Here is a 24,386-nt window from a genome sequence, read left to right on the forward strand (position 1 = left end):
AGTATAGTAAGTTTGCTACATGCTATTCTGTGGATTCTCTGAGAAACTGATGTAAAAAAATCTCAGGGAGTGAGGGTAGCACATCTGGCAAGCTATGTAGCACTAAATATAGGGTCCTATGAAATCCACGTTAACGAGAACACAGACAAAGTCACAGAATCAAAACAACACCATGGAATCCAGGCTCTGCTGGCATTAGGATCATAGGGGCAGCTGGGCAGGGTGGGCTGCGCTACCTGCAGCTGCAGGCACTGGAGGTAAGAGACCAGCTGGTATGGGGAGGAGGTGCAGGGTGCTAGGGCCATGCAGGAGTGCAAGGGTTAGGGGAGAGAGGCTAGCATCTGGAATTTAAGGGCAGCTTTTGAGAACTCAGTTTCTTTGCTGTGTCAGTTTCATGCCAGGAGTTGCAGTGGAGCTGAGGTGCTCCTGTGGGACATTGGCATCACAGTAAGGGAGAAGCTGATATTACCTCGGGGTGCAATGTTAATGAAAGTATTCAGTGCCCAAGGGAGCACAGGTTCATTTGAAAGAACCTCTTCACGCTCCTTTATGTTGTATCAGTGTCTCACTCCTCAAAGGCACACGTATACACACAAAACCAGAATGTGTATACAGGTATATGTGTTAAGGAGGAACGAGTGCCTAAAGGAGCAGAGGTTGCCCTACCTTACATCTTCTTCCCTGTAAGCTCTGTAGACACAGAGAGAAGCTTTAGTAAATATAAAAATCTACTTACAGAGAAGAGGGAATCGCTTGCAGAGAAACACTAAAAAGCTAGCCATAAATTACCACAAGGGAGATGTCTGCCAGAGATGGCAAAAATAATGACTTTGTCAATTTGTAATTCTACTCAGCAATAAACTGTTGATTTGATAGGTTGAAATTATTTAATCAAATTTGAAATTAATGTAAGCATTCCTTCACAGTACTGAGTTTAATTTAAAATGACAACAATGTATCTGCTGCAAGGATGGATTATATTATGGTTAGTGCATTTTTTATTGTTTTAATTATTCATATATGCATGCAGTTAAATTGACACTAAGAGACTCTTACTTCTGTGGCCTTCTTGTGTTACTGTTCAGCAGTGTCACTTTGGTCATAATCACCAAATGCTACTTTAAAAAGTGATTTAAAATGTGTTACTTTTACCGCGTACTGTACATCTGCAGGATATTTTGTTTGATTTAAAACCCTCCCCCCCCCATTTAGTTTTTCCCATTGCAATCCAATTTTGAACATTTTTATACATTTATAGTAAGGCTACTTAATTATGAATATATCAAACAATTTTGATTAAAAAACCATAAAGATGGAATTTTTTTTAATGGAAAAAACAAAATCAGAAAATCCACAATAAAATGGATTTCATAGGGCCCTATAAGTAGCTACATGTACCTGCCACAGAGAAACAGGGGCCACTGTTTGTAGCAAGCTTTTTTCAAGCCCCTTACAGCTTGTGATGAGACCTCTCTTGACCACACATTTGTCACACCTATGAATGCTCAAATTTGCTGTAATGTATGCTGTGCACCCCTAGGGTGTGTCTGGTTGCTGATTAAGTTATTGATTGCTAGAGCAGCACAAGTGAAAGCTCTTGTGTTTAATTGCATTGTTTCCAGAGAGATTTTACATCGTACAGGAATAACTCAACAATTCTCATGCTTTCGCATTTCCCTGATTCCTCCCACATTTCCTCAGGCTGCACCTGTATCTTTTGCTATTTGTGGATTGTTTGTATAATACCAATTTTTGTTGTAATTCATAAAGCTTCTTACCAAGCTTACACTTGGGTTTTTGGAAGCTGGATATATTAGAAGCGCTTATATATTGCTGTACTTTTATCTACTTGATGTAAAACACAAATACCATCACAAATGTAAAAGCAACTCCAGTTTGCAGTGTATTCATATCCTTGCCCCCAAAAAGTTGGAAGACAACTAGTGTTTTTCTAGAAACCAGATTCAATATAAATGGGAAACAAGCATGATAACTAAGATCTTTTATTGCTGGACTTTCTTTGAGCAAATAATCAATATTTCTTAAAGGCTGAGGTCATCAATAAGGGCTAGTACATGTTTATTTATTGCTATAGACAAAAGACATTATCAATTCAAGTTTTACCTTATATTACAGCTTTTCCATATAAAAATAAAAGTCACAAATCAGCGTTACTATTGGCTGATAGCACTGACTTATTTACAGGTGCTTTGTCAAGAACCATAATTAGGCAGCAGGGTAAAATATTGAGAGGCATTTATAACAATACAATAGTTTAACTATATATAATTTTTCTCCTGTTTAATTTCTACTTTGAAGGGTTCTGACTTTTTCTGATTGGATGCTCCAAAAGAAACCAATCCGAGTTTTATAAGAATAGTATCTTTAAAAGTAATGTGTAATATTTAAAATTTTTAATTGAAACAAATTAAAGAATATTGTACAGATAACTGCATTTCCTTATTAGAGCAGTTTATAAATAGTTTCTCAGCTACATATCTATTTATAGTACAGCACATACAGAATGCAGACTTGCTACATACGTGGTAAAATGCATTTGTAATAGTAAATCAAAAAAGATATGAAAATCCCAGATTTTGATTTGTTAATAAAACTGGCTTATAAAAGTAACTGTAAAATTGAAACAACTATAACTCTCTGGACTATTAAAATGTACAGAAAGACTGTTTACACCATTGCACATCATTATTCCCTTTGCTTTAAATGCTTGTGAAATAAGGAATAAAATTAGAGTCTACATAGGTCATATGCATGCGCACACACAAGCATGCATCCATGAAAACAAGGGGAAAAGAAAACACACTGTTAACAAAGTCCATAAGGAAGGCTGCCAGCAGCATTCCGACAAAAATACTTTCTCCCCCACACATGGATCAGGCCAGTAGGTTAGTGCATTATGGATGAATTAACTCCTCCTCTTCCATCTTTTCTTCGTATTCTGAACAGGGGGAAAAGCACATCCTACTCAACACCACGATTTATGTAAATGCAAGTTGGTTTTAATGTCTTAAGGCACTTCTTACTGCTTGGATGGCAGTGTATTAAGGCATACAGTATGTCAACTAAAGGTAATAAAGCTTTGGAAATTTTGAAGAATGTTAGCCAACTGTTTTTAGTATATAACTATTTAAGTTGATATTTTACGAAGGCCTCCTGAAAAAAAACTTTGATTGAAGATTTCCCCCAATTCTGTTTCTTAGGTAGCTTGTTGACAAATCTGATCAGTATTTTCAGGCCAGCAGTGATATGTTTTGATAGTAATGGCACAGTGAGACTGGTTCTGTTTTCACCTGGAGCTGCTTTGACTCCCATGGCTACTCACTGATCGAGAGGTGCTGTAACGTTTTTTCACAATCATACTGATATAAGCTTTCATCAGTTTTGCGATGTCAACCACCTGCCAAGAGAGTAAAAATAACCCAAACCTTTTAATGTGATACAGTAATGCATCTCGGCACATAAAATAGCAGTATGACTTCCATTATCTAACCACTTACAAAAAAAAAAAAACCCTTGCTGTTAGTTAACACAAATACTTAGTAGCTTCTACCCAATTCCTATTTTGCCTCTACTTTCTGTCTCTGCTACAGAACAACAATTACTTTGACAATTGTTGTTAAAAATCAGTATGTTTTAGATGAAGAAAAATCTACAAAATTGTATTTAAACCTTTAAAAACTGAGCTAGAAGTATTACCTGGAAGAAAGAGTGCTTGTTAATAAGAGATGAAATTAACAAGAAGAGCATATTAAAATTCCTCTTGCTCTTTACTTACCTTACTGGTCTCAAAAAGCAGTTCTCTCTCATCCACTACAATCTTGTAGGTGTTGGCAAGTGGTGCCCCAAAGGACAAGATATGTTCATATTGGAACACTTCTAAAGGCCTGCCTTCCCCACGCTTGTAGACAGAAACTGCATCAGCACTGACTCCCAACCAGAGTTCTTGTGGAAAGCCCCCTTCTTTACACTAGTGAAGGAAAGAGTATAAATGAACATTCAGGAGAACTTGGGGGGGGGGGACGGGACACTTAGCACTGAGGTCGTCTTCTGTGCACCCTAAATCACAGTTCAAGTAAAGGCAATATTACATTCTGTACAATATTTTCTATTCTCCATCCTGCCAACTTTTTTATGGGAGGCAGTTATTTGATCATGTAGAAAAATATTATGGTTCATTAATAGCCAAATATAAATGTCTACATTGGGCATTATAACTAGAGTGCCTTTTAACTAAATGCTCCATATTATGCCAGCCTTCTCTCCTCTAAGAGAAAAATAGTAATATTCATTGAAATAATATATTGTTACGTTCAGTGGGGACACTTTGGCATCAAGCTCTCGTTGTCCAGAATAGTAGTAGCTCACCAATGGGTCACTGACAATACTTATTGTCTTGCTTACCTCCACATCAAAGAGTGCTGACCCATAGCCAGGCCACTCTTTAATCAAATACATGTACTTGGCCATCGCCTGTTCCTGGTTCATTCCCTGCAGTTTTTTCCACTTGTCGATAACACTAGTCCTTGCAGCTGAGACTTCCTCTTTGATCCACATATCCAACATCTGCTCCTCCTCCATCTTCTGTTTGCTGATGGATCCACTGCGGAAACTCCTCCTTAGCGTTCCTTCAAGAAAGCTGGCTCGCTTCCTCTCAATCCTCTCTGCGGGGGTAAACATTTTAGTAGACTGTGTAATACGAGACTTCAGCCTTTGTAAGGGATAGACTTCTTCTATTTCTGGTATCGTGGTATGCAGACTGTAGTCTCCTTGTAGATATTGGAGTCGCAAGGCAGCAAGGACCTGGAGGGTTTCTTCAGGAGCAGGGTAGTGTCCTTTAATCACTGCTTCATGAGCCTAATGGAAAGTAAGAAGAGGGCTAGCTTTACACACAGGTAGTAGGACTCAACTCTTTGAAAACTAGACAATACCTGCAAACTAGTTTTTTCCTAGGGGCAGGTATAGAGAGCTAGTATGGGGATTTGAGAGACTGTCTCTAGCAGACTAGAGAGGCAGGGTAGGTCAGGAATCGTGAATGGGAAGTATCTCAATATGCCTTCTTAATTGGACTATCAAGCCAAGAATAGCAAGAGATCAGTGGGGAATATAGTGAGGTCAGAGAGGGAACCGGGCAGCAGTAGTGGTGGCAGCAACTGGGGAGAAGAAATTAATCTGGGTTACAAGGCTGGTTGAAAAATTTCCATCAACCAGTTTGATAAGAAAACTTTTTTTGACAAAATGAAATTTGTGAAAAGTGTCTGCTTTTTGTGGAAAATGTTGACCATCAAAAAATTAGAAACTTTCAGTTTGGAAATGCTCCTATGATGGCTTATGGGAGTTATAGTTCAGGTGACTCATGTCCTGGTTCTCCTCTATGTGTCGGGCTGCCCATCTTCCATTATGCACTGTACTAGCTTATCAAAAAGAGAGATCATGGTGCATTGTGGGAGATGTAGTCCAGCCCATAAAAGGAGCATGAGGGCAAGAGGAAGCCAAACTACAATTCATTGCCACTGTAGTGGCATTTCTGAATTGAAATTTTCAGCCAAAAGTTTTCACTTTTTTTTTTTCCCCCCTGCAAAGTCAACTTTTTCTGTGGAAAATTTTTGATGACACTTTTTTTTAGTCAAAATTTTCCATGAAGGGAAAAAACAACAACGATTGTCTAACCAGGTGTACTGGGGAAAAAGAGGGGAGGGAAAGAGATGGATAATTGGATTGAGGCTGCGTGTGTGCTGAAGGGTATGCTTGTGTTCATTTTGGATAAAATGTGGTTTGCAGGGTGCTCATGCATAGGGAAGCATGCTGTGGCTCACCACCCTAGGAACATTCTAGAGAAGGCCAGGGGGAGGGGGTTGAGCTCAATATGTGGACTGGAGAAATATAAGCATGTGATGAACAAATCCATATATAGAAAGGTTAAATATGATTGGTTAGAGGCTTGTGTCATGTAACTTGTTATGTAACTGCCATGTGCTAAAAAACAACAATGGGAGGGGCTCCTTGCTGGAGGGATTCTTCCTGATTTTTGTACCAGGGGCTCTCCCTTTGTGCACACTGAATAAAGCCTTGTTGAATTGAATCGCATTGAATCGCATCGCATCAAAGTCCCTTGATTCTGCCCAGCATCTGACTCATTGGGAACCACAAAATCCCAACAGTGCACATGTGTGCAGCAGAGTTAAGTAGTGAAGAAGCACCTTAGGCTAGGTCTACACTACAGGGGAGGGGTCGGGGGTCGACCTAAGATACACAACTTCAGCTATGTGAATTGCGTAGCTGAAGTTGCATATTTTAGGTCGACTTACCTGGCTGTGAGTGCGGCGGCGAGTCGACCGCTGCCACGCCGCCGCCAACTCCGCTTCCGCCTCTTGCTGCGGTGGATTTCTGGAGTCGACGGCAGAGCCATCGGGGATCGATTTTATCGCGTCTTCACTAGATGCAATAAGTCGATCCCCAATAGATCGATTGCTACCCGCCGATCCGGCAGGTAGTGAAGACGTGCCCTCAGTGTCAAAGTGTCTTCAGTGTAAGGGTTAACTTTAGATGTTAAAACAGTTCAGAGGTTTAGAGACACAAAAATTCAAAACTGGAGATACTGATTTTTAACTGATAAAATAATACCAATTACTTGGCAGCAAACCCATGCAGCGGATAAAAAAAGGGAGCAGCATGGCTGAAACCACATCACATCCTTAAGATATATCCATGAAATTCATTTTAGTGATTGAATGCTCTATGCTTTCTAGCTGGATTACTATTGTTCCTATCAATATACACAGAGTGCTTGAGTGACCATGGGATGCTAATAGGTGCCATAAGACAGTGAGGAGGCAGATTCTCTGAGGAAATTGCCTTCATATAATTGCACTCATTTGAATTGCAAACTCTGCAAGCACATGTCTGCAGTTCAAATCAATACCACAATGTGATGTTTCAGAAGACAGCACTTCAGTGCTCCACAGGTCTTCTAGGTTATATTATCTAAAAGATTTTCTTAATGATTCTGTTCAAGTTTCATATAAAAAAACGACTTGGCTGTTCAGTGCCTAATAATCTCTCTCTAGACTGGCATGGGCTTGGAGTACTGCAGTGGTAGACTGTTCAGCCCCTGAGATCTATGCAGACAGTGGAGAAAACAAGGAGTAGTAATTAAGGAGTGTGTTGATCAGCTCTGAAGGGAGGCCCCCAGGTAGACCAGAAGGACTGTGTCTGTAATGTGGATATTTAAGCCAGGTCTTAACTAAAAAGTTAAGTTGACCTAGCTACTGTAGACCGAGCTAGGTCAACAGAAGAACAAAATGTCAAATATACTTATACAGGAAGCCTTGGGGACATTTTAAAGTGGTCACTAGTCGGAGAAGATGACAGCTTACTTAGTTCTTCACAGTGTGGCACAAAATGAAACAACAGCTAAAACCTTTTGCAATAATAAATCCCAAGAGTGAGCATCTTTGCTGGCATAATGGAGGGCTTGTTATCAAACAAAACAAACTATTTCCTGTCAATGTTTATTTTAAGATTAAATTTAAACCAACAAATCCATTTAGTTTATTACCAGTTTTGTCCTTTTGCAATAATAAACCCCATTCTAGGGTGAGCAAAGCACATTAATTACTTATCAGTGATGTGATGGGTACAGGGGAAGCCAGACTGATTGCTTATTACTGAGCTTATTAAGCGCCAATCTCCTGCTGAAAAATGCAAGAGCTATTAGCTGTCTGCAGTTGCCAGTATAAGTCTTGGTATTTAAAAACAAAAAAACCCAAAGCCAACCCTTATGTATTTCTGTGGAAATACATTGTTCCCTTTTCTATTTACCTTTTATGTTTCTTGTGCCTACTTAAGAGCATATATGGATGCAAATCCAGGTTCCCATCCCTCAGGAATTGAGTTATGATTTTGACTGACAATGAAGGGGTTTAGGAAGAAAAAAAGGTCCTAAAACTAGAGGCCAAATTCAGAGGTGAAGCATAAGGAGTTGTAACTGATCATGAAGACCAGATGGTCCTCAGCTGGCGTAAACTGGTGTAGCTCCATTGAAGTAAATGGAGCTAGCCAGTTTATACTATCTGAGGACTTGGTTCCAAATATTTATTAGTTCTTCAGATTAAATGTATAAAATAAGTGTAGACTAAAGAAATCCAAAGGCGTCTAAACTAGCATGACTTGAATACTGAGAAGCTGGAAGACTTACATTTATAGCAAGGACAAGGAGATTATTTTGACCAGTATGTTTATAGCTCCTGCCAACCGCTTTTAACGTTATATCCTTCTCTTCTGATCTCTAGGTGTGTAAATTATGCTAGCTTAGATGCAGTGAGCCAAATTCAAATGTGATGTGTAAGGGAGAGTGTAGGTAACATAATGGTACTGGTGAGAGACTAGGGTGGGCAAAGTAGTCTAAGCTGCTGCAGTGAACAAACAAAGCGGGGGAAAACAATATGTAAACTGCACTATCTTAGACTCATCTCTGAATTTAGCCCTAAAACGTAATATGGGAAGCCTCCTGTTCTGAGCAATCTTCTCTGGGAATGCACAGTCCTTTCCCATCTGGCATTTAAATGTTAAGCATTTGTTTCTGTTGCCTAGATCTCCTGTCCTCCTTGTCCCTCCAAAAGAAAATAAATCTCATTTCCCCCATTCTTTACCTGCTCAAACATAAATGCGAATTCCACACTATCTTTCGGCACATTTTCTGTGTCCAGGAAGCAGTAAAGCTTGAAGTAGAACTTCCATGGCATGTCCCCAGCTTCTGAAGTGGCAGCAAGCCTAGGAACAGAAGTTTGGAGCAGACATCAGTGACCAGAACTATTTTCTAAATTAACAAAACATTGAGAATTCCAAACAAATACCCAGTGTAAATCTGGAGTAACTTGGTGACATTGGTGGAGTTATTTTAGAGTTATACCAGAGTAACAGATCAAGAATTTGGCTCAATATTTTGAATTTGCTTTAAAAAGATGACTTTACTCATGGTTGGAAATCTGTTAGTCTACAAAAAGACTCCGGTATTACAAGTGTTGGTTCTGATTTGAGGCAACTGTTTCCACCACAAACCATCAATAATCTAATGAACAAAATTTTGAACAATGTGTAATGAGAGAAAAGCACCAATGATATCAGAAAGTCTGATTGGCTAATGACAATTGAAAGGTAGGGAATCTCTGGAGGAGGTGCTGCAAATATTTTTATTATAACTGGATTTAGAAGTAGTTGAATATCGAGCACAATAGCCTTAGACGAGAGAAAAGGAGAGAAATATGCATTTAAGCATTGAATTACACTAGGGAGTTTTTCCTAAAATCTCCCACCATTGCTATCATTGGCAGTAGCAGTTTGGGAGCACTAGTGTCTTAAGCATCATGCCATGTAGATCTGCTCTGAGCAAGGTTAAATGACTCAATGGTTCAAATAGCAGTGACTGCCTGGAATCCTGTTGATATTGTTGCTTCTGGCACTGCTCTCACCCATGGAGCTGCAACACGGTAATGGTGGGAAATTTTAGAGAAGAAAAGGCTAGCATAGACATAACTGGGGTTGGAGGCGGGAGGAGAATGGGAGGTGGGGAGACAGAGAGAAACAACAGAATGCAAAAACCACCATGATGGAAAATTTGTATTTCATGGTCATGAGATTTTAGGAAATCAAGTTTACAAGCACTTCATTAATCATTCTAAAAAAGATGCTATTGTTTCAGAAATAGCAGTATGTGGAATGCAGTTGTATATGCTGCCTCACCACTAACAAGTCTAAAGAAAGGGAGAATTGAGCATATTGCTGATGTTAGGAAGTTTTCTTTTTTAATTGCTGCTTATTAGCACAGAGAAAGACTCACTTTTCAAACTTTGCCAAGATATCAGCCACAATGGTCCTGCTTTCAATTGCTTTATCAGTAGTTCCATTGTATTCAAACAAGGCAAACATATTTCTGCTATCCTCCATGGCTAAGCCTCGAATTAACTTTTCAACAACCTAATGAAAAAAGCACAACAACAAAACCATAACAAAAAAGTTAGTACCTTAGAGGGTAATTAAGTCTAAGGAAAATTAAGACAAGGTAGGAATCATTTTAGGGCAAAAAAGTGGCTAAGCTACTGTCTAGAATGATTTAACAATGGTTTCCCCCAAATACTTATCTATTTTCAATTGCTCCTCCTTTTGCGATAGACATTATTGAATTGTAGCAGGTACATGGCCGCATGCAACAGTTAACTCCCTAATTTCCCAAACTCAAATATCTGAAGTATCACAATTTGAGCTGTATTTTTCCAGGCATGGGGACAAATATGCTCTCATCTACATCTGGGTATAGTGGAATAACTCCTATTAAGTCTGGATAATACCAGGGTTCTTTCGCCACAGTCTTGCTAGGTATCTTTCCCCAAACCAGATTTGATGCAGATCAATGGTCACCAAAACTCTCCAGTGAAAAGATAGTTTCCTAAGCAGAGGTCTCATGAGTGCCTCCTTGAACAAACCTTGAAATTTCACCTCTGCTGAACAGAGATGCTGATATTCTCCATCAGCTGGGCCCAATGTGGAACCCAAAACACCTCAGCACCTCCAGAGTTTCAGTGAGAATTAATGGCTAAAATTGTAGTGTCCACAAGAAGATTTAACACTTATCCCTATGAGGCCCTGCTCTGTCACTACCTCTTCTCACCTCTCCAGCTGTGGTATGGGAGTTGATTGTGATTTTACAGGAGCCACCACCATGGCAATAAACTGTAGATGTCATTTCTTGTCTTCTGATCAGGGCTTCTATTTCATCCCGCGACGGCACAAATTCTCTGCATTTGGTTTTTTTGAGAGATTCGTAAGTGAAGAGGGCATACTTTTCCATTTCTGTTCCTGGAAACTGGTCACGAGCCCTGTGACATAAACACTGAACTTAAATCACCTGCTGATAAAATGGAAGATCTGGGGGGAGCACCAGGGACTCTTTGACTAAATGACACTGAGGTGGTGACACACACAGTACTCCAGTGGTTAGTACAAGTCAGCACAGTTGTGTACTGACACACTGAAGCTTGTCTTCACTGCTTAAAAAAACCCTGCATGACGACTAATGCAGGTTAACTATCCTAATGTAAAAATCCTAGTGGAGACCAAGCACTATATTTTACATCACGAGGAAAGTTAGGGGAGATCACCCATTGCAGGAGTGGAAGGTAAGGGAGGGCATTAGTGTTGATCTTGCCCAGTTTCCTCATGTTAAAAACTACAGGTGCCTTGTTTCCACTAGGACTTTACAGCAAGATAACGATGACGTTAGTTATCTCACTGTAAAACCAAACCTTTTTGACAGTGAAGACTTAGCCTTAATATGTTCTATTTTGCTCAGAATGTTCCCTGCCCCCCCCCCCCCCCAAAATAATCAAAAGCAAGAAAAAGGCCCAACAAAATGTGTCCTGACTATTCAATGTTGCAATAGTGGCAGTAGGGAGGGAGTGTATTTTACCAGCTAGAGGAGTTGGGGTTAGGACTCCTGGTGTCTCCTCCAGGCTGGGTTATACTGTATAACAGTTACTCATGTTGGTGAGTAAGTATCTACTCGCACAAGTAAATCAATGGACCTGAATGGGACAATTTGGGTAACTGCTCAACAGTGTAACCATCACAGAGGCTGGGCCTTGTTAACCTTAGACAACTTGAAGCACAGAGAGAGTCCATGCTCCGCCCATCTGTAAAATAGATCTAATACCACCTTCCTCACAGGGGCATTGTGAGGTTTAATTCATTGATGTGTGAAAAGGGCTACAAGATCCCCAAATCAGAGGATACGTCTACACTGGAGATGCAATGTCCAGCTTGGGCAGATGTACGTTTGGTAGATTTGATTGAGCTACTGTACTAAAAATAGCAGAAAAGCAGTGCCTGCAAGGATGGTGAGAGAGGCTAGCTGCCCAAGTACAACAATCCCATCTGAGACCCTAGGTACCTAACCTCCCAGGACAACCCTGCTATCTTTAGCATGCTAGCTCAATCAAAGCTAGTGTGTGTAAATCTACCTGAGCTGAAAGTTACTCCTCCAGCTGCAGTGTAGATATACCCATGTGCATATGGAAGTACTGTTTATAGGATTACAACTATTCTATGGTATTCTTATGCAACGATATTTTACAACTGACCTACAAAGGAAAAATTCAATTACATCAAACACAAATTCAGATTATTGTTTTAAGAAAACTGGAGGATTTATCTTATGTGTTATAAAATAGCTTGGATTCAGGAAGTAACCTGATTTCCTTTAAACGTGCAGCAGTACAGAACAAAAGTGTGAACCATGGTCATACCTGTGGTTGCTCAATTCTACGTCAAACAAGTTTTAAACATTTGTTCTTGATTTACAAATAAGTCTTCACTCTTTGTAACATATATATGTAGGCTTAGAAGGATTAGATTTTCATCAGTAAATGTCAGTTTCACAATAGTTTGCAGTGTTGTAGCCATGTTGGTCCCAGGATGTTAGAGAGACAAGGAGGTGAGGTAATAACTTTTAATGAACTAACTTCTGTTGGTGAAAGACAAGCTTTTGAGCTTACAGAGAGCTCTTCTTCAGGTCTGGGAAAGGAAGCTTATATTCATAACTTTGCTAAAAACTCTAAAAATCATGGACATAATAAAGACACTGGATTCATGGCTATAAACATGAACAACAACCTATAACCCAATAACCCCCCTCCCAACTGCCCATTTTTGTCTCATCACTGCAGAGGTGTTAACTGACTATTTCACCCTGAATGGTGTCTTACAATGTGTTTTAACTCCTTATGCTAAATGATCTGTTCCACCTTGTACTTAGCTGTGACACTCTAAGGCTATGTCTGCACTACAGACCTTATGGTGGCACATCTATACCACTGCAGCTGTGCTGCTTGTAAGGTCTCTTGTGTAACTGCTCTATGCCGGCGGGAGAGAGCTCTCCTGATGGAGTAATTAAACCACCCCAATGAAAGGCAGTAGCTGTGTCAGTGGGAGAGCGTCTCCTGCCAACATAGTACCATGCACACCAGTGTTTTGTCAGTGAAACTTATGTTGGTCGGGGTGTGTGGTTTTTTTTTTTTTTTTACTCCCTCCCTCCCCCCCCCGATTGACAAAGTTTTGCCAACAAAAGTGCTAGTGTAGACAAAGCCTAAGTACCTTTCCCAGACCTGAAGAACAGCTCTGTGTAAGCTCAAAAACTTCTCCTTTTCACCAACAGATGGTGGTCCAATAAAAGATATTGCCTCACCCACCTTGTCTCCCTAATTTCATCACACACACACACACACACACACACACACACACACACACACACACACACACAAACTGGCAAAAAACATTTCCATCTATAATCGAAATTTAGAGCTAGGCAAAGTAAGAAAAATGCTGCTTAAGAACATCTTAGAATTTGATTTAACACTATTTACTTTGTATATTTTGACATATGTTGATGCTTTATGTTAAGTTACAAAGCTTTAGCTTTTTTAATCTTAACACCTACTGTCATTAAATAAATGTCTGACCCACCCATAATTTCCCACAACTGTGAAAATTTAAAATGATACAAATCAGAAAAACACAAAAAACTTTAAACCCATAATTTTACGCAACTGTGAACATTTAAAATATTGTGAAAAATGTTTTTAAAAAACCCATCTATATCTGTCAAAATTCCAATTCTGCCAAGCCAACATATGCTCAAAGTCAATGACTACTGTTTTTAAATAATAAATCTGCATTTATATCTTTCAGACAGTGATCTCAAAATGCTTCACAAACACTAAAGGAACACTTACAATTAAAAGCAACACAAATAATTCAGGGGCAAAACTTTGGTTTTGTAAAAAATGTGTTTGTACCAATACAAACATCAACAGAACCAAAAGTGAACGTAATGATACTATAATCCAGAGTGAAACTGACTAATCTATTTCATTGTCTAAATAAAGTAGACAACAAAAATTATGTGTGTGTGGGGGGGGAATCAATTTTTAAAACTGTTTCCTTTTTAAATAGTAAAGTTAACTAGTAACACTTTAAATGGCAGAAAAGAGAGGTTTTTTAAAAATATTTGTTTTAACATAATATCTCTTTAAGCATCATAACACTGTTCTCTTCTCTCACTAAACACTGGCATAAATAGGTGAAATGACTTGTGCAAGTTGGTGGGAGAGCCAGGAGTAGGACCCAGGAGTTCTGGCTCTAAACCATTAAGACTACTTCTGTAGGTAAGAGTTTTGATAGTAAATATCAGTAGATCTGTGCATGTTTACAAAAAGAAGGCCCTGATCCTGCAAAGACTTGTGCATATGCTTTACTTTAGGTGCTGTCATTAGTGCCATTCACTTAAAAAGTACTATGCACTGTGCATAAAGCTAAGCGCATGAGTAAGTTTTTGCAGGAATGAGGTCCTAACCGATTCTTCAAAAGATAACATTGAAGTCTATTAAAATTATTCCATGTAAATTTTAAATGAATTTGATTACTTTACTTTTCCTCTAAATTTTAGACTCAGTGGTTGAAATACTTGGTACACTTCAAGGGATTCCTAACCCTTTCCCCACAAGATGCCTATTTATTGGAAACTGTTATGAAAAATTACCAGGAGAGGAGACAAAGTGAAGAAAAAGAGCTGAAAACAATATTTTTATATCCTAAGTATTTGTGGCCTCTTACCTTTTGAGATGGAATTTCAGATACTTGAGGATACCACGGCTGGGTAGGAATGTGCAACTCATGCATGTGAGTATCTGCCAGCTATACAGATTCCCCACACTCCCTGGGTTAGGCACTTTGTTAGTCTGTTTGATGAGCTGACAGTAGAGCTCATCTCGAAGGGGTCGTAAATCATGTCCCGTCTGAAGGATACCCTGGATTATAGGTATGGGATCAGACATAGACTCTAGCTGCTGCAGAGAATTAAATATCTTGATGGCTTCATCCTGGAGAGTTGTGTAGCCTTTGTCTTTCAGCACTACAAAAAGAGAGTGAGACATAAGAAGGTCTTATAAAAGAGATGTTCTAGCTCAGCGGTTCTCAACTGGGGGTCCACAAGCCTTTCAAGGGAGCTGTGGGGCCCCATGGCTGAAACCCAGACTCTGAGCCCCAGCTACCTCCCTCCTGCACCCTAAGCTACCCCTCTGCCCGCACTCAACCCCTAGCCACCCCCCTCCTTGCACCCACAGACACCCTGTGTGCACACGGCCCCAGCTACCCCCTCTCTGCATCTTGCGCTACCCCCCTGCCTGCACACAGCTCCTAGCTACCCCCTCCCTGCGCCTAAGCTGTTTTCAAACTTTCTGAGCTAAGCCCCTCACCTTTGAATTATAATTTTTGGTTGTGCCCCCTCCTTTCCCCAAACCAGACAGGCGGATGGCCTGTTGAGATGAGTCAGTGGGTGGAGGTGGTACTCCTTCCCTGGACCGCTGGCCCCTGTCTCCCTCCCCGCCATAGAAGTCGAACTATGTCTATGCCCAGGGTCCCTGCCCTGAGCCACTCCCCCCCCCCTCTATCCCTGGGCTGAGCCCTGGAGTTTTTATAGCACATCAAGGGGGGCCTCAGAAAAAAAAAGGTTGAGAACCCCTGCTTTAGCTCAACCAAAAAGTATGGGCTCGAAGCAGGAATTACTGGGTGGAATTCTATGGCCTGTGTTATTCAGGTGATCATACTGGTCCCTTCTCACTTTGAAGTCTATGAATCCATTAGAAATGTGTGGAAACTAACAGAATTTCTCATAAAATGAAAATTCTATGTTGAAGTTTGTTTTTATTCTGAAGCTGAACAAAAACAAAAATTTCAGAATTTCCCATGAAAGGAAATTTTCAAAAAAATAGTTTCAGGTCAATTGAAGCATTTTGTTTTGCTTTTGACTTTTTAACATTTTATATTATAATGCATAATATAGAATCTTGAAATAAAAAATATTGAAGTCACCTTATCAAAATTGTTCCCTCCCCCAAATGAAACATCATTTTCCAACATAAAAACATTGTCAGAAAATTTCTGACCAGCTTAGAATCTGTACTGCTGAAATGTCTATTGCTCTTTCAACAACATAAGGAAAACTAAGTGGAGATCACAAGTTAGTTAATGAATTCTTGCATTTGCTCATTTTCTATATACATGGAATTGCTTTTTCTATAATATTAGCATATTGCTTAAACTCTAATAGTCAAACTAGCTAATTGCCTTGTTGCTTGTTAATGCAAGAAAATTAATTAATCACTCTTTGTATTACCTAACGTTGACTAGGGCCTTACTCAGTACAGCCAAAAGCACTGTATACAATTTGGATTTGAGGAATGCTGCATTGATGAGTAATCCTTATGTTTGATTCACAGTTAGGCTTAATCCCTCTGGCAAGACAGGTAGCAGTCTATTTTATGAGTGGTGAGTGACTGACTTTTCTTTACTGTGTTGTCATTATAGAAAATAACTTGGGATTCAAATGAAATTTAAAATACCTCAGATTAGGAGCTATGTGAAGCTGCATCATCTTAGGGACAACTCTGGCAGGAATCTTACCTCAGGAGCAGCACCCCCAGGTTTTATGCGGGGCCTCAGCCGCCGGCCCTCCACTCCCTGGCCCAGGGCACAAGTTTTGGCAGCTGGTCCCACTCCCCGGCCACTGGCCTCATGCCTGGGGCTCTGCGCCCGGGACCCTGCTCCCGGCCCCACACCTGGGGCCCTGTGCCTGGCACCCCGTGCCTGCCCCCACCTGTGGCCCCAGCCTTGGCCCCCTCACCCCTGTCTGGGTCCCCCCCCAGAGACACAGCCCTGCTCCCGGCCCCAGCTCTGGGGAATTGGGGGGCATGGACAGGGGTAAGGGGGGGGGGAGAGGGATGAGGTAAGAAGTAAAAACTGCTTTCAGCACCCCCACTATTAAAAGTGTTCCAGCGCCACTGCTCAGGAGCCAGAGGTCTTCCTGGAGCATGCCCACTTCTACACCCGTCAAGGGGTGTAGCTTACTCTTCCTGCATGCACAGCCAGCTAAAAAGAGTGAAGAGACTGCAGCTCCTGTGTTCTACCACTGCACAAGACTCAGTGGGGGCCCCCTTACAGGTCCCCTTTCCCCCTCCCAGGAAATCCATGGAGCAACAGGGTATAACTTGGGTCTTAGAGAGGATGAGAAAAAAATCTGACACAAATGCCATTTGATATCCTGATGTTTAGCCCCATGATTGCCACCTTTTCTTCACAAAACAGTCCTGATCTGGATGGGGTTCTCTCTTTGACAGGCAATAAGAGTTTCAAAATAACTTAAGTTTATCTTTTTAAGGAAATCAAATTCATAACAATCATGCAACGACTCTGTCCCAGTGTTCAAAGTCTATGAGGTGCTAACCTGGAGATAAAACATGACTTGGCTGGAGTGGTTATTACACCTGTTTTTTGGAAATCAAAGTTTGCAATATCTATCTAGATCAATGACTTTTCAAATTAAATATCTTCAAAAATAATACATGTATATTGGATTCCATGTTTTCCCCACACAAATGATGAAATATGTAACAGTTTTAAACTGGAGGTTGTAGTGGCTTAAGGCAGCTGCAGTCCCCCATCAACTCAGGAAGAGAGGGGCTCTGAATGCAGCCAGTAAAGTGCGTAGTGATAATCAGGGAAGGAGATGTGTCCAGGGTGGTTGATGGGATTAAATGATTTAACTAATCTCTGTTGCAGCCTTCACAAGGCAGGGCTTCTATGGAGCCCCTGATGGGAATCTAAAGTTGTGCTCCCTAGGGTATAGTAGGTAACCTGGGGGAAAGAGGGAGCGAGTTTGCATGTCTGAAAAACTTACGGTTTAGATTGATGTCCCCATATGGCAATGGCAGTAATGGGGAGTGCAGTGGATGATGCGTGTAACGGAGAATAGGGTTTCTCTTATAAATCTGTTCAACAACCTCAGAGTTCAGGCAGTTCTCCTGGTGGGTTTAAGAAAAAAAAAAAAAAGCATAATTCCTGGTTCAGTGTGAATGATAATCCAGTGATGGTTGCATGTGAATAGATTGGTCCAAAAAATTTTTCAACTGCAGTATCATGTGAAAAAGTCTGTTAGTAAAATTACTTGTTGCTAAAAGATACAGCAATAAAAACTGATCTGCAAAATTTTCTTCAGGAGGGCAGGCAACATTTCAGAGGGGTATGAGAAGTGCCAGCCATTCTTCTCCACATTGAAGATGTAGAAACTTGTATCATGGCAAAGTGGCATTCTCCTCTTGTTTTGATGCCCAAAGCAGAATATGTGACTCTCCTAAATCCAGTACACTTCATAGTCCTGCCAGTTTCCCTACTTAAAGAATGTCTGGCCAAATGGTTTCAGAGTTTGACAGCTTTCTCTAACACACACGACTGTAAGTAATGCTCATGAGAGGCGCTTGGTATTGCCAATTCCCATTGGCATCGAAGGGAGTAATGGGTGCTCAGCAGCTTCCAAAAGGAGGCCCAGAATGCGCCACACTTTAACGCTCTTATTGCACAGACAAATCCCAAGAGCTGGGCAGAGGGTGGAAAATCCATTTTTGGAAGAATTTTGAGGTTTCAAAATTTATTTTCATTTCACATTGGTATGAAAACAAAACCTTTCTAAAATGTTTGCAAACTGGAATTGTGTCAAAACATGTTTTCCAATCAAAAAGATCAGGTTTTCAATTAATCTGTCTCTGGTGAAAAGTAGCCAGACAGCCCTGGACCTTAGAAACCTTCTGAAGAATCCTGCAGTTTTTATCTTTTCTGAAAATCCACCACATTATCCACTGAAGTGAGACCAACAGAGATCCATTGGGAGAGATAGTGAGAGCCCATGCATGTAACCCCTCCAATGGGATCACAAAGTGCATTAGTTAATGCTGCTTAAAGCATTACACAAATTATCAGGGCAAAAGTTACACTGGTTTCCAAGGGAAACAAACATACAGAGTAGCTTTTCCCTGACTCTTTCCCCTCCACAGGCTATATATACCCCATGTTCTTTTGCTCTTGTAATAGTTAAAGGAGAGATTCCTCTGGCTGCTGGATGGTGTATGTGTGTCTGAGATTGTTTATATCAGGCATCTAATTGTTTAGAAATTGGGCCATTGGGCTTCTATTTCCTTTCATGTCACATGACAGAGGGAGCATAAAGGGCTCAGGTTCCAAATGTATATACTGTCTCCCCCTTCAGAGGCTTATTTTTACCTTAATATCTTGAATAAGCTGCTGGGTTGGTGTATCAATCGGTGCTTTTGTGTCAGTCACATTCTGGATGGCACTGGACCAGCGGGTGGCCTCATTGAGCAATTTTGTATAGAGACGGTAGCAGTGCTTGCGTCCATACACAGTTACATTCCAGTAGCCTATGACAATAGTAAAAATTAGTTATTACAAAACGTTTTGTGGCTTTCCTTATTCTGATGGAAGCAGAGATGTCAGTGTTTTACTAAGACACAAACTGCATGTTAGACACAGCTAAACTGCTCCACTGGAGTCTCACTGGCAACTTCTCTGGAACCCAAAGTCTGCAACTAAGTAGCCTAAAATAGAGAAAGCTGCAGTCACCCATGTTTCTGTTAGGGAGGTACAGCCTCCGAAACGACAGGTGCCAGCATGGAACACTCCATCCTGATCCATACATGTGCAATCTCCACAGGCCTCATCATCTTGGTAAGGCTGAAGGTGACCATAGGCCACATTGTAAAGACAGACTTGTCTCATCCTAGCTGTACAAGAGGATCCTGGGATAACATTGTCTTACTGAAGAAATCCTTTAATAGCCTGCATTATTTATGTAAACATGGATCATTAACACACAGGCTACTCATTCTGTAAAACCAATATGTGTTCTCATCTGTGTAGCTTTCTTGCATCTTAAAAATACACTGCTGATTCAGTCCCAATGAGAAACAGCATATATTCAAACTTTATTTTCCTTATATCCCAAAATGGGATTTTCATGAGACAAGAGAGTCTAAAGAAAGCTTATTTACTCTTTATGTGGCAAAAATCACTTTGTAGGGTCAAGGGTACACAGTGAAGATTGCACTGGACAGTTCAAATATGAAAAAAGGAGCCTCTTATTTGAAAACGACTGAATCAGAGTTGAAAACCAGTTTAGAAAATGTTCTTGGACAAATTCAGGGGTGACTTGGAAAGTGGTGTAGATTTGTTACTGTAGATCTACTTAGACACTAACACTGGTAGGGTCTCAGTTGCTCTAAGCTACATGCTGAGAAGCTAGAAAGTAGGGTGAAGGCTGCCTTAATTTATGCCTTCTTCCAAATCCTTGATGTGTAAACTACTGTACACTAATTTAGCAGTCTTAGGAGTGTCACCTCTGCAGTTTGTCCCAATGAGTTCAGATGTCTCTACTGTCAAAATATTTTGTGAAGTTCCACTCACCTTCTGTTTACCCATATGTATTCCTGTAATCCAAATAGTGGATGTAAAATATTTTCCTATTGTGCTTGTTGCATTTCCAGGTAGGCTGGAGTGCAGCTTAGTGCACACAAAAACCTAATGCTCATGAACAAATTACCTGTCTCTTTGAAGATTTTCTCATCAGGCGGTACCACCGAGCAGAGGCTATTCAGGACTAGGGTACCCAATTTCAGGGCATTCTTCTCGGAGCTCTTGTAGTAGTCCAAAGAATTGTGCGTTAAGACAAACCAGCGCTTCTTCAGCTTTAGTGAAGACATCTTTGGGCTGTTTTTTACTTCTTTGTGTAACCATCCTGTTAAATAGACACCCCATGAATTAAACCTTTTCATGGAATTAGGCAAAGCTGTGGTTAACTTTTGGCAGCTTAGACTTTTTAAAAAAATGATTAATACAATTTATGAAAGTATCACTAAGTATAGCCAAGTCCTCTTTTTAAATAACTTTTGTTTAAGTTAACAGTGTCAAATTAACTCCCAAGAAAAGGTGAGGTTTAAATACTACATATTATCTATACTGGGGCTTCTCAAACTTTAATGGCATGAACCACTTTTTATTAAAAAGACTGACTCGTGGACACCCTTCCCCATCCATTCACAATCACAAAACATCCTTGTGGAAGCTACAGCAACTGTTTACAGGGAAGAGTGATATTAAGAAAGTCTGACTGTGTTTTTAGTAGTATCCCTTGAGTTACCAGCAGGAAACAAAGCCAGCAGCATGTGACCAGCAAGCTCTCTGCAGACCACCAGCAAGTGCTCTACAGACCACAGTTTGGGAACCACTTATCTATACAATTCAACTCCTCTGGTTTGCTTTCCCATTAATTCTTACCCCTCACTATGAATTCTTGCCCCTCCACTCTGGTATCTCCCTTTGATCTCTGCAGCAGTGTTATCCAGTGGTGCATCTCCTCAGGGGTGTCAGCATTACAGTGGAGAACACGATTAGCAGTGATGATCACAAATGAATTGGGTCTATGGAAAAAAATGAAGGTGGAAAAACCCATACAGTAAATATAACTACTGTTTGCACCACAACTAAATGATTGACTTACCTCACTTGCCATAAGCATAAACATTTCCCTCTTGTTTGTATTTTATATTCAGACAAGTGTTCCTCACTTCTGCACCATTTATTTCAAGAACTCTAGCCCTATAAAATGTTAAGCTTTTAAAAAAGACTGTTTAAAATAAGAGATGGGTTTGTACCAAATGCTGGGTCTATGCAGCCCTGAACTTTGGGGAAACTTATATCCAGACTTTGCCCCATCTTTATATCAGCCCAACATAAGATCCTTCCCCACTCCAACAACAACAACAAAAACCACCTTGAAGTTTGGCTCTGGATCCAAACTTTGTAGTTCATGGTCATCTCCATTGAAAGTGTTTGCTTCAGTAGCTACTTTAGCTAAAACCAACTATAATTTATGAAGATTTATAATGAAGCAGCATGTGAACACAGATCCCTTTATTTTTAATACAATGCAATTAAGGCAGCAGAGTCTCTTTTTTAATGAGATTTTGGCTTTCATCCAATCCTACCCCAGGATTCACTGAGGCACCAGCAAATTGACCTGCTGGCCTAAGATCACACGAGTGGACTGTCTTGGTGGCTCTACATGGATTAGATTCTACTGTTGTGCTCTTCTGTCTCCACAAGCCATGTACTTTGAACTCTTTAGACCCTTTTTCTCCTCAAGATACAGCTCGCAAGAATTATATCAGAAAGCCTTTATCAGGGCCCATGCCATTTTGGGATGCATAAGCAGATCATCAGCATCAAGCAGGAAGATAACAGACTCTCACTTTACAGTTCTAGTGAGACGACATTAGGAATATTGCACTCAGTTCTGGACATTTTAATGGCAAAATTATTTGGAGACAATTCAGAGAAGAGCAGCAAAAAATAGTTAAGAGGCTTTCACCCTGTTGATTGATGCACATGCTGACCCAAACAAGAGAGACTGTTTGTGCCAGGCAAGTCAGCAAAACCCACACTAGAACTGATGCAGATCCTTCCCCACCCATTTCATACATTATGTTGGAAAATCTCAATTTTGGCACTATCAAAAAGGAAAGGCAGTGAAATAGTTTCATGTGCAAAATATGGAGATCAGTGTAAAAAAATGTCAAATTTTAAAAGAGGAAACATCCACCCCAGCCAAAAATGGCAGTGGAACTTACCTATCTGGGTTGTCAGAAGCACACACAGAATCAATCAGTCCAACATCCAGTGTGCCCTGTGCAACAAAAACCCAACCAAAAAAAGATGCAGACATTTCAATATCACTAAAATATATTATTCAATACATTACTTTTAGGTATAAGCAAAACTGGGAATTACTTTGCATACTTTGGTTATGCAAAACTATATAGATCTAGGTGCCAATTTCTTCTAACCACTAAAATTTAGGGGAAAGGAAACAGGGATTTCAGATAAACAGATCAGCTTTAGTTACATTTTTATTACATATTGCAAAGCAAGTTAAAAAACAACTTCTATTTTTCTGAGTTTCACAACCCAGTTGCAATTTTGACCTAATTTACAATACCCTAGTGAACTAACCATCACACAGCATAGAACCTTGGGAAGCCAACATCAAACAGAAATCTAGACTTTTATTTTCTTTTGTTTCCTTGTTAGCACTCTCTAAACTGAATGGGTTAAATCTGCCCCCCAGTTATATGTTCTGTAAAAATAACCAACGGAAATGTTCCAATATTTTTTTTAAAATTAACATAGTTGTATTTTTTAATTTAATCAAACAAGTATGCCTTTCCAGTACTTTAACCCAAAGTACTGCACTACTGTGTTGGAGCATGAAAATTTCATAGGGAAACTGACTAGAAAAAAAGGGAAACCAATTACACCTCTACCTCGATATAATGCTGGCCTTGGGAGCCAAAAAATCTTACCGCGTTATAGGTGAAACCGCGTTATATCGAACTTGCTTTGATCCACCGGAGTACGCAGCCCCGCCCCCCCCAGAGCACTGCTTTACCGCATTATAGCCAAATTTGTGTTATATCGGGTCGCATTATATCAGGGTAGAGGTGTAATATATTTTCTTTTCTCAAGGACAGTGAAATGCAAAATAAAGAGACTATAAGTAGTAAAAAGGAAATTTAGATTAATAAAAGAAATGTTAACCTCTAGATATTGGCTTTAACTCCCTGGGGCAGGGTCTATCTTCTCATTATGTGTGTGTGTGTGTGCAAAGTGCCTAGCACAATGGGGCCCTCTAGCCACTACCACAAATATGTTTATAACATAAACAAGGAAATTTGTGTCTGATTTTCAGAGGTGTTCAACCCTTGTCACAATCAGGCCCTTTGTTTTCTAAAAATGTAGGCTTCTCTGCCTTTAAATTTTGACTCACCACAGCATTCTGTGGGTTTGCCTGCTCATCATGCATCTCCTGGATCTCCTGTTCTGTGGAAGCATTGACCTGACTCAGCACGCTGAACCACTGGCTGCAAAAGAGAAAGCCAAACACCAACATGACAAAAGGCTCACACCCAAGAAACCTCTATCACATTTGTGGCCAGTAGAAAAGCAACAGGTTCTACAGGTTTCCTGAACTGCCTCAGAAAGGATCTCTGTTCTCAGCACTCAAAAAAACAGCAAGCCTCTGTGCAGTCAGTTCAAATAATGACAGAATCCCAGAAGAAATAACCAGCAGGGCCGTCCCTAGCTATTCAGCGGCCCGACGCAGCCCCCTCCGTGGGGGCGGGGGGGCTGGCTTGGGAGACGGGGGAGAACTGCCCCCCAGCACTCACTGGCGGCATGGCTGGGACCAGGTTGCTGCACTTCCCGCTGCCCGTGAGTGCAGGCCCGGGCCTGCTGCAGTCCTCTGGGACGGAGCAGGGGTGGGAAGAGGCGGGACTGGGGCTGGAGCAGCATGCAGCTGCACAGGGCACCAGGAAATTTGGTGCCCCAAATTTCCTGGTGCCCTACGCAGCTGCGTA

The 24,386-nt window shown here is 40.6% G+C and overlaps 1 protein-coding gene across 2 annotated transcripts in view; it reads right to left on the minus strand.

Moving 5' to 3' along the window:
- Window positions 1-1,987: 1,987 nt before the first annotated feature.
- Window positions 1,988-24,386, minus strand: part of MYO10 (myosin X) — a 249,818-nt gene continuing 227,419 nt past the window's right edge. Inside the window, exons 29-41 of one of the 2 annotated variants that reach the window (XM_034761574.1) lie at window positions 23,798-23,891; window positions 22,602-22,657; window positions 21,250-21,392; window positions 20,516-20,710; window positions 19,180-19,337; window positions 17,804-17,927; window positions 14,683-14,980; window positions 10,685-10,892; window positions 9,857-9,993; window positions 8,670-8,790; window positions 4,423-4,875; window positions 3,797-3,988; window positions 1,988-3,418 (exon numbers count right to left, since the gene is read on the minus strand). In XM_034761574.1, the coding sequence (XP_034617465.1) occupies window positions 3,308-3,418; window positions 3,797-3,988; window positions 4,423-4,875; window positions 8,670-8,790; window positions 9,857-9,993; window positions 10,685-10,892; window positions 14,683-14,980; window positions 17,804-17,927; window positions 19,180-19,337; window positions 20,516-20,710; window positions 21,250-21,392; window positions 22,602-22,657; window positions 23,798-23,891 (2,290 nt within the window). In that variant the 3' untranslated portion in view covers window positions 1,988-3,307. Of the gene's footprint in view, window positions 3,419-3,796; window positions 3,989-4,422; window positions 4,876-8,669; window positions 8,791-9,856; window positions 9,994-10,684; window positions 10,893-14,682; window positions 14,981-17,803; window positions 17,928-19,179; window positions 19,338-20,515; window positions 20,711-21,249; window positions 21,393-22,601; window positions 22,658-23,797; window positions 23,892-24,386 lie in introns of those variants that run through there. The other variant, XM_034761575.1, reaches the window with a different exon arrangement.

This window comes from Trachemys scripta, chromosome 2 (genome assembly GCF_013100865.1).
Source record: "Trachemys scripta elegans isolate TJP31775 chromosome 2, CAS_Tse_1.0, whole genome shotgun sequence".
Lineage (NCBI taxonomy): Eukaryota > Metazoa > Chordata > Testudines > Emydidae > Trachemys > Trachemys scripta.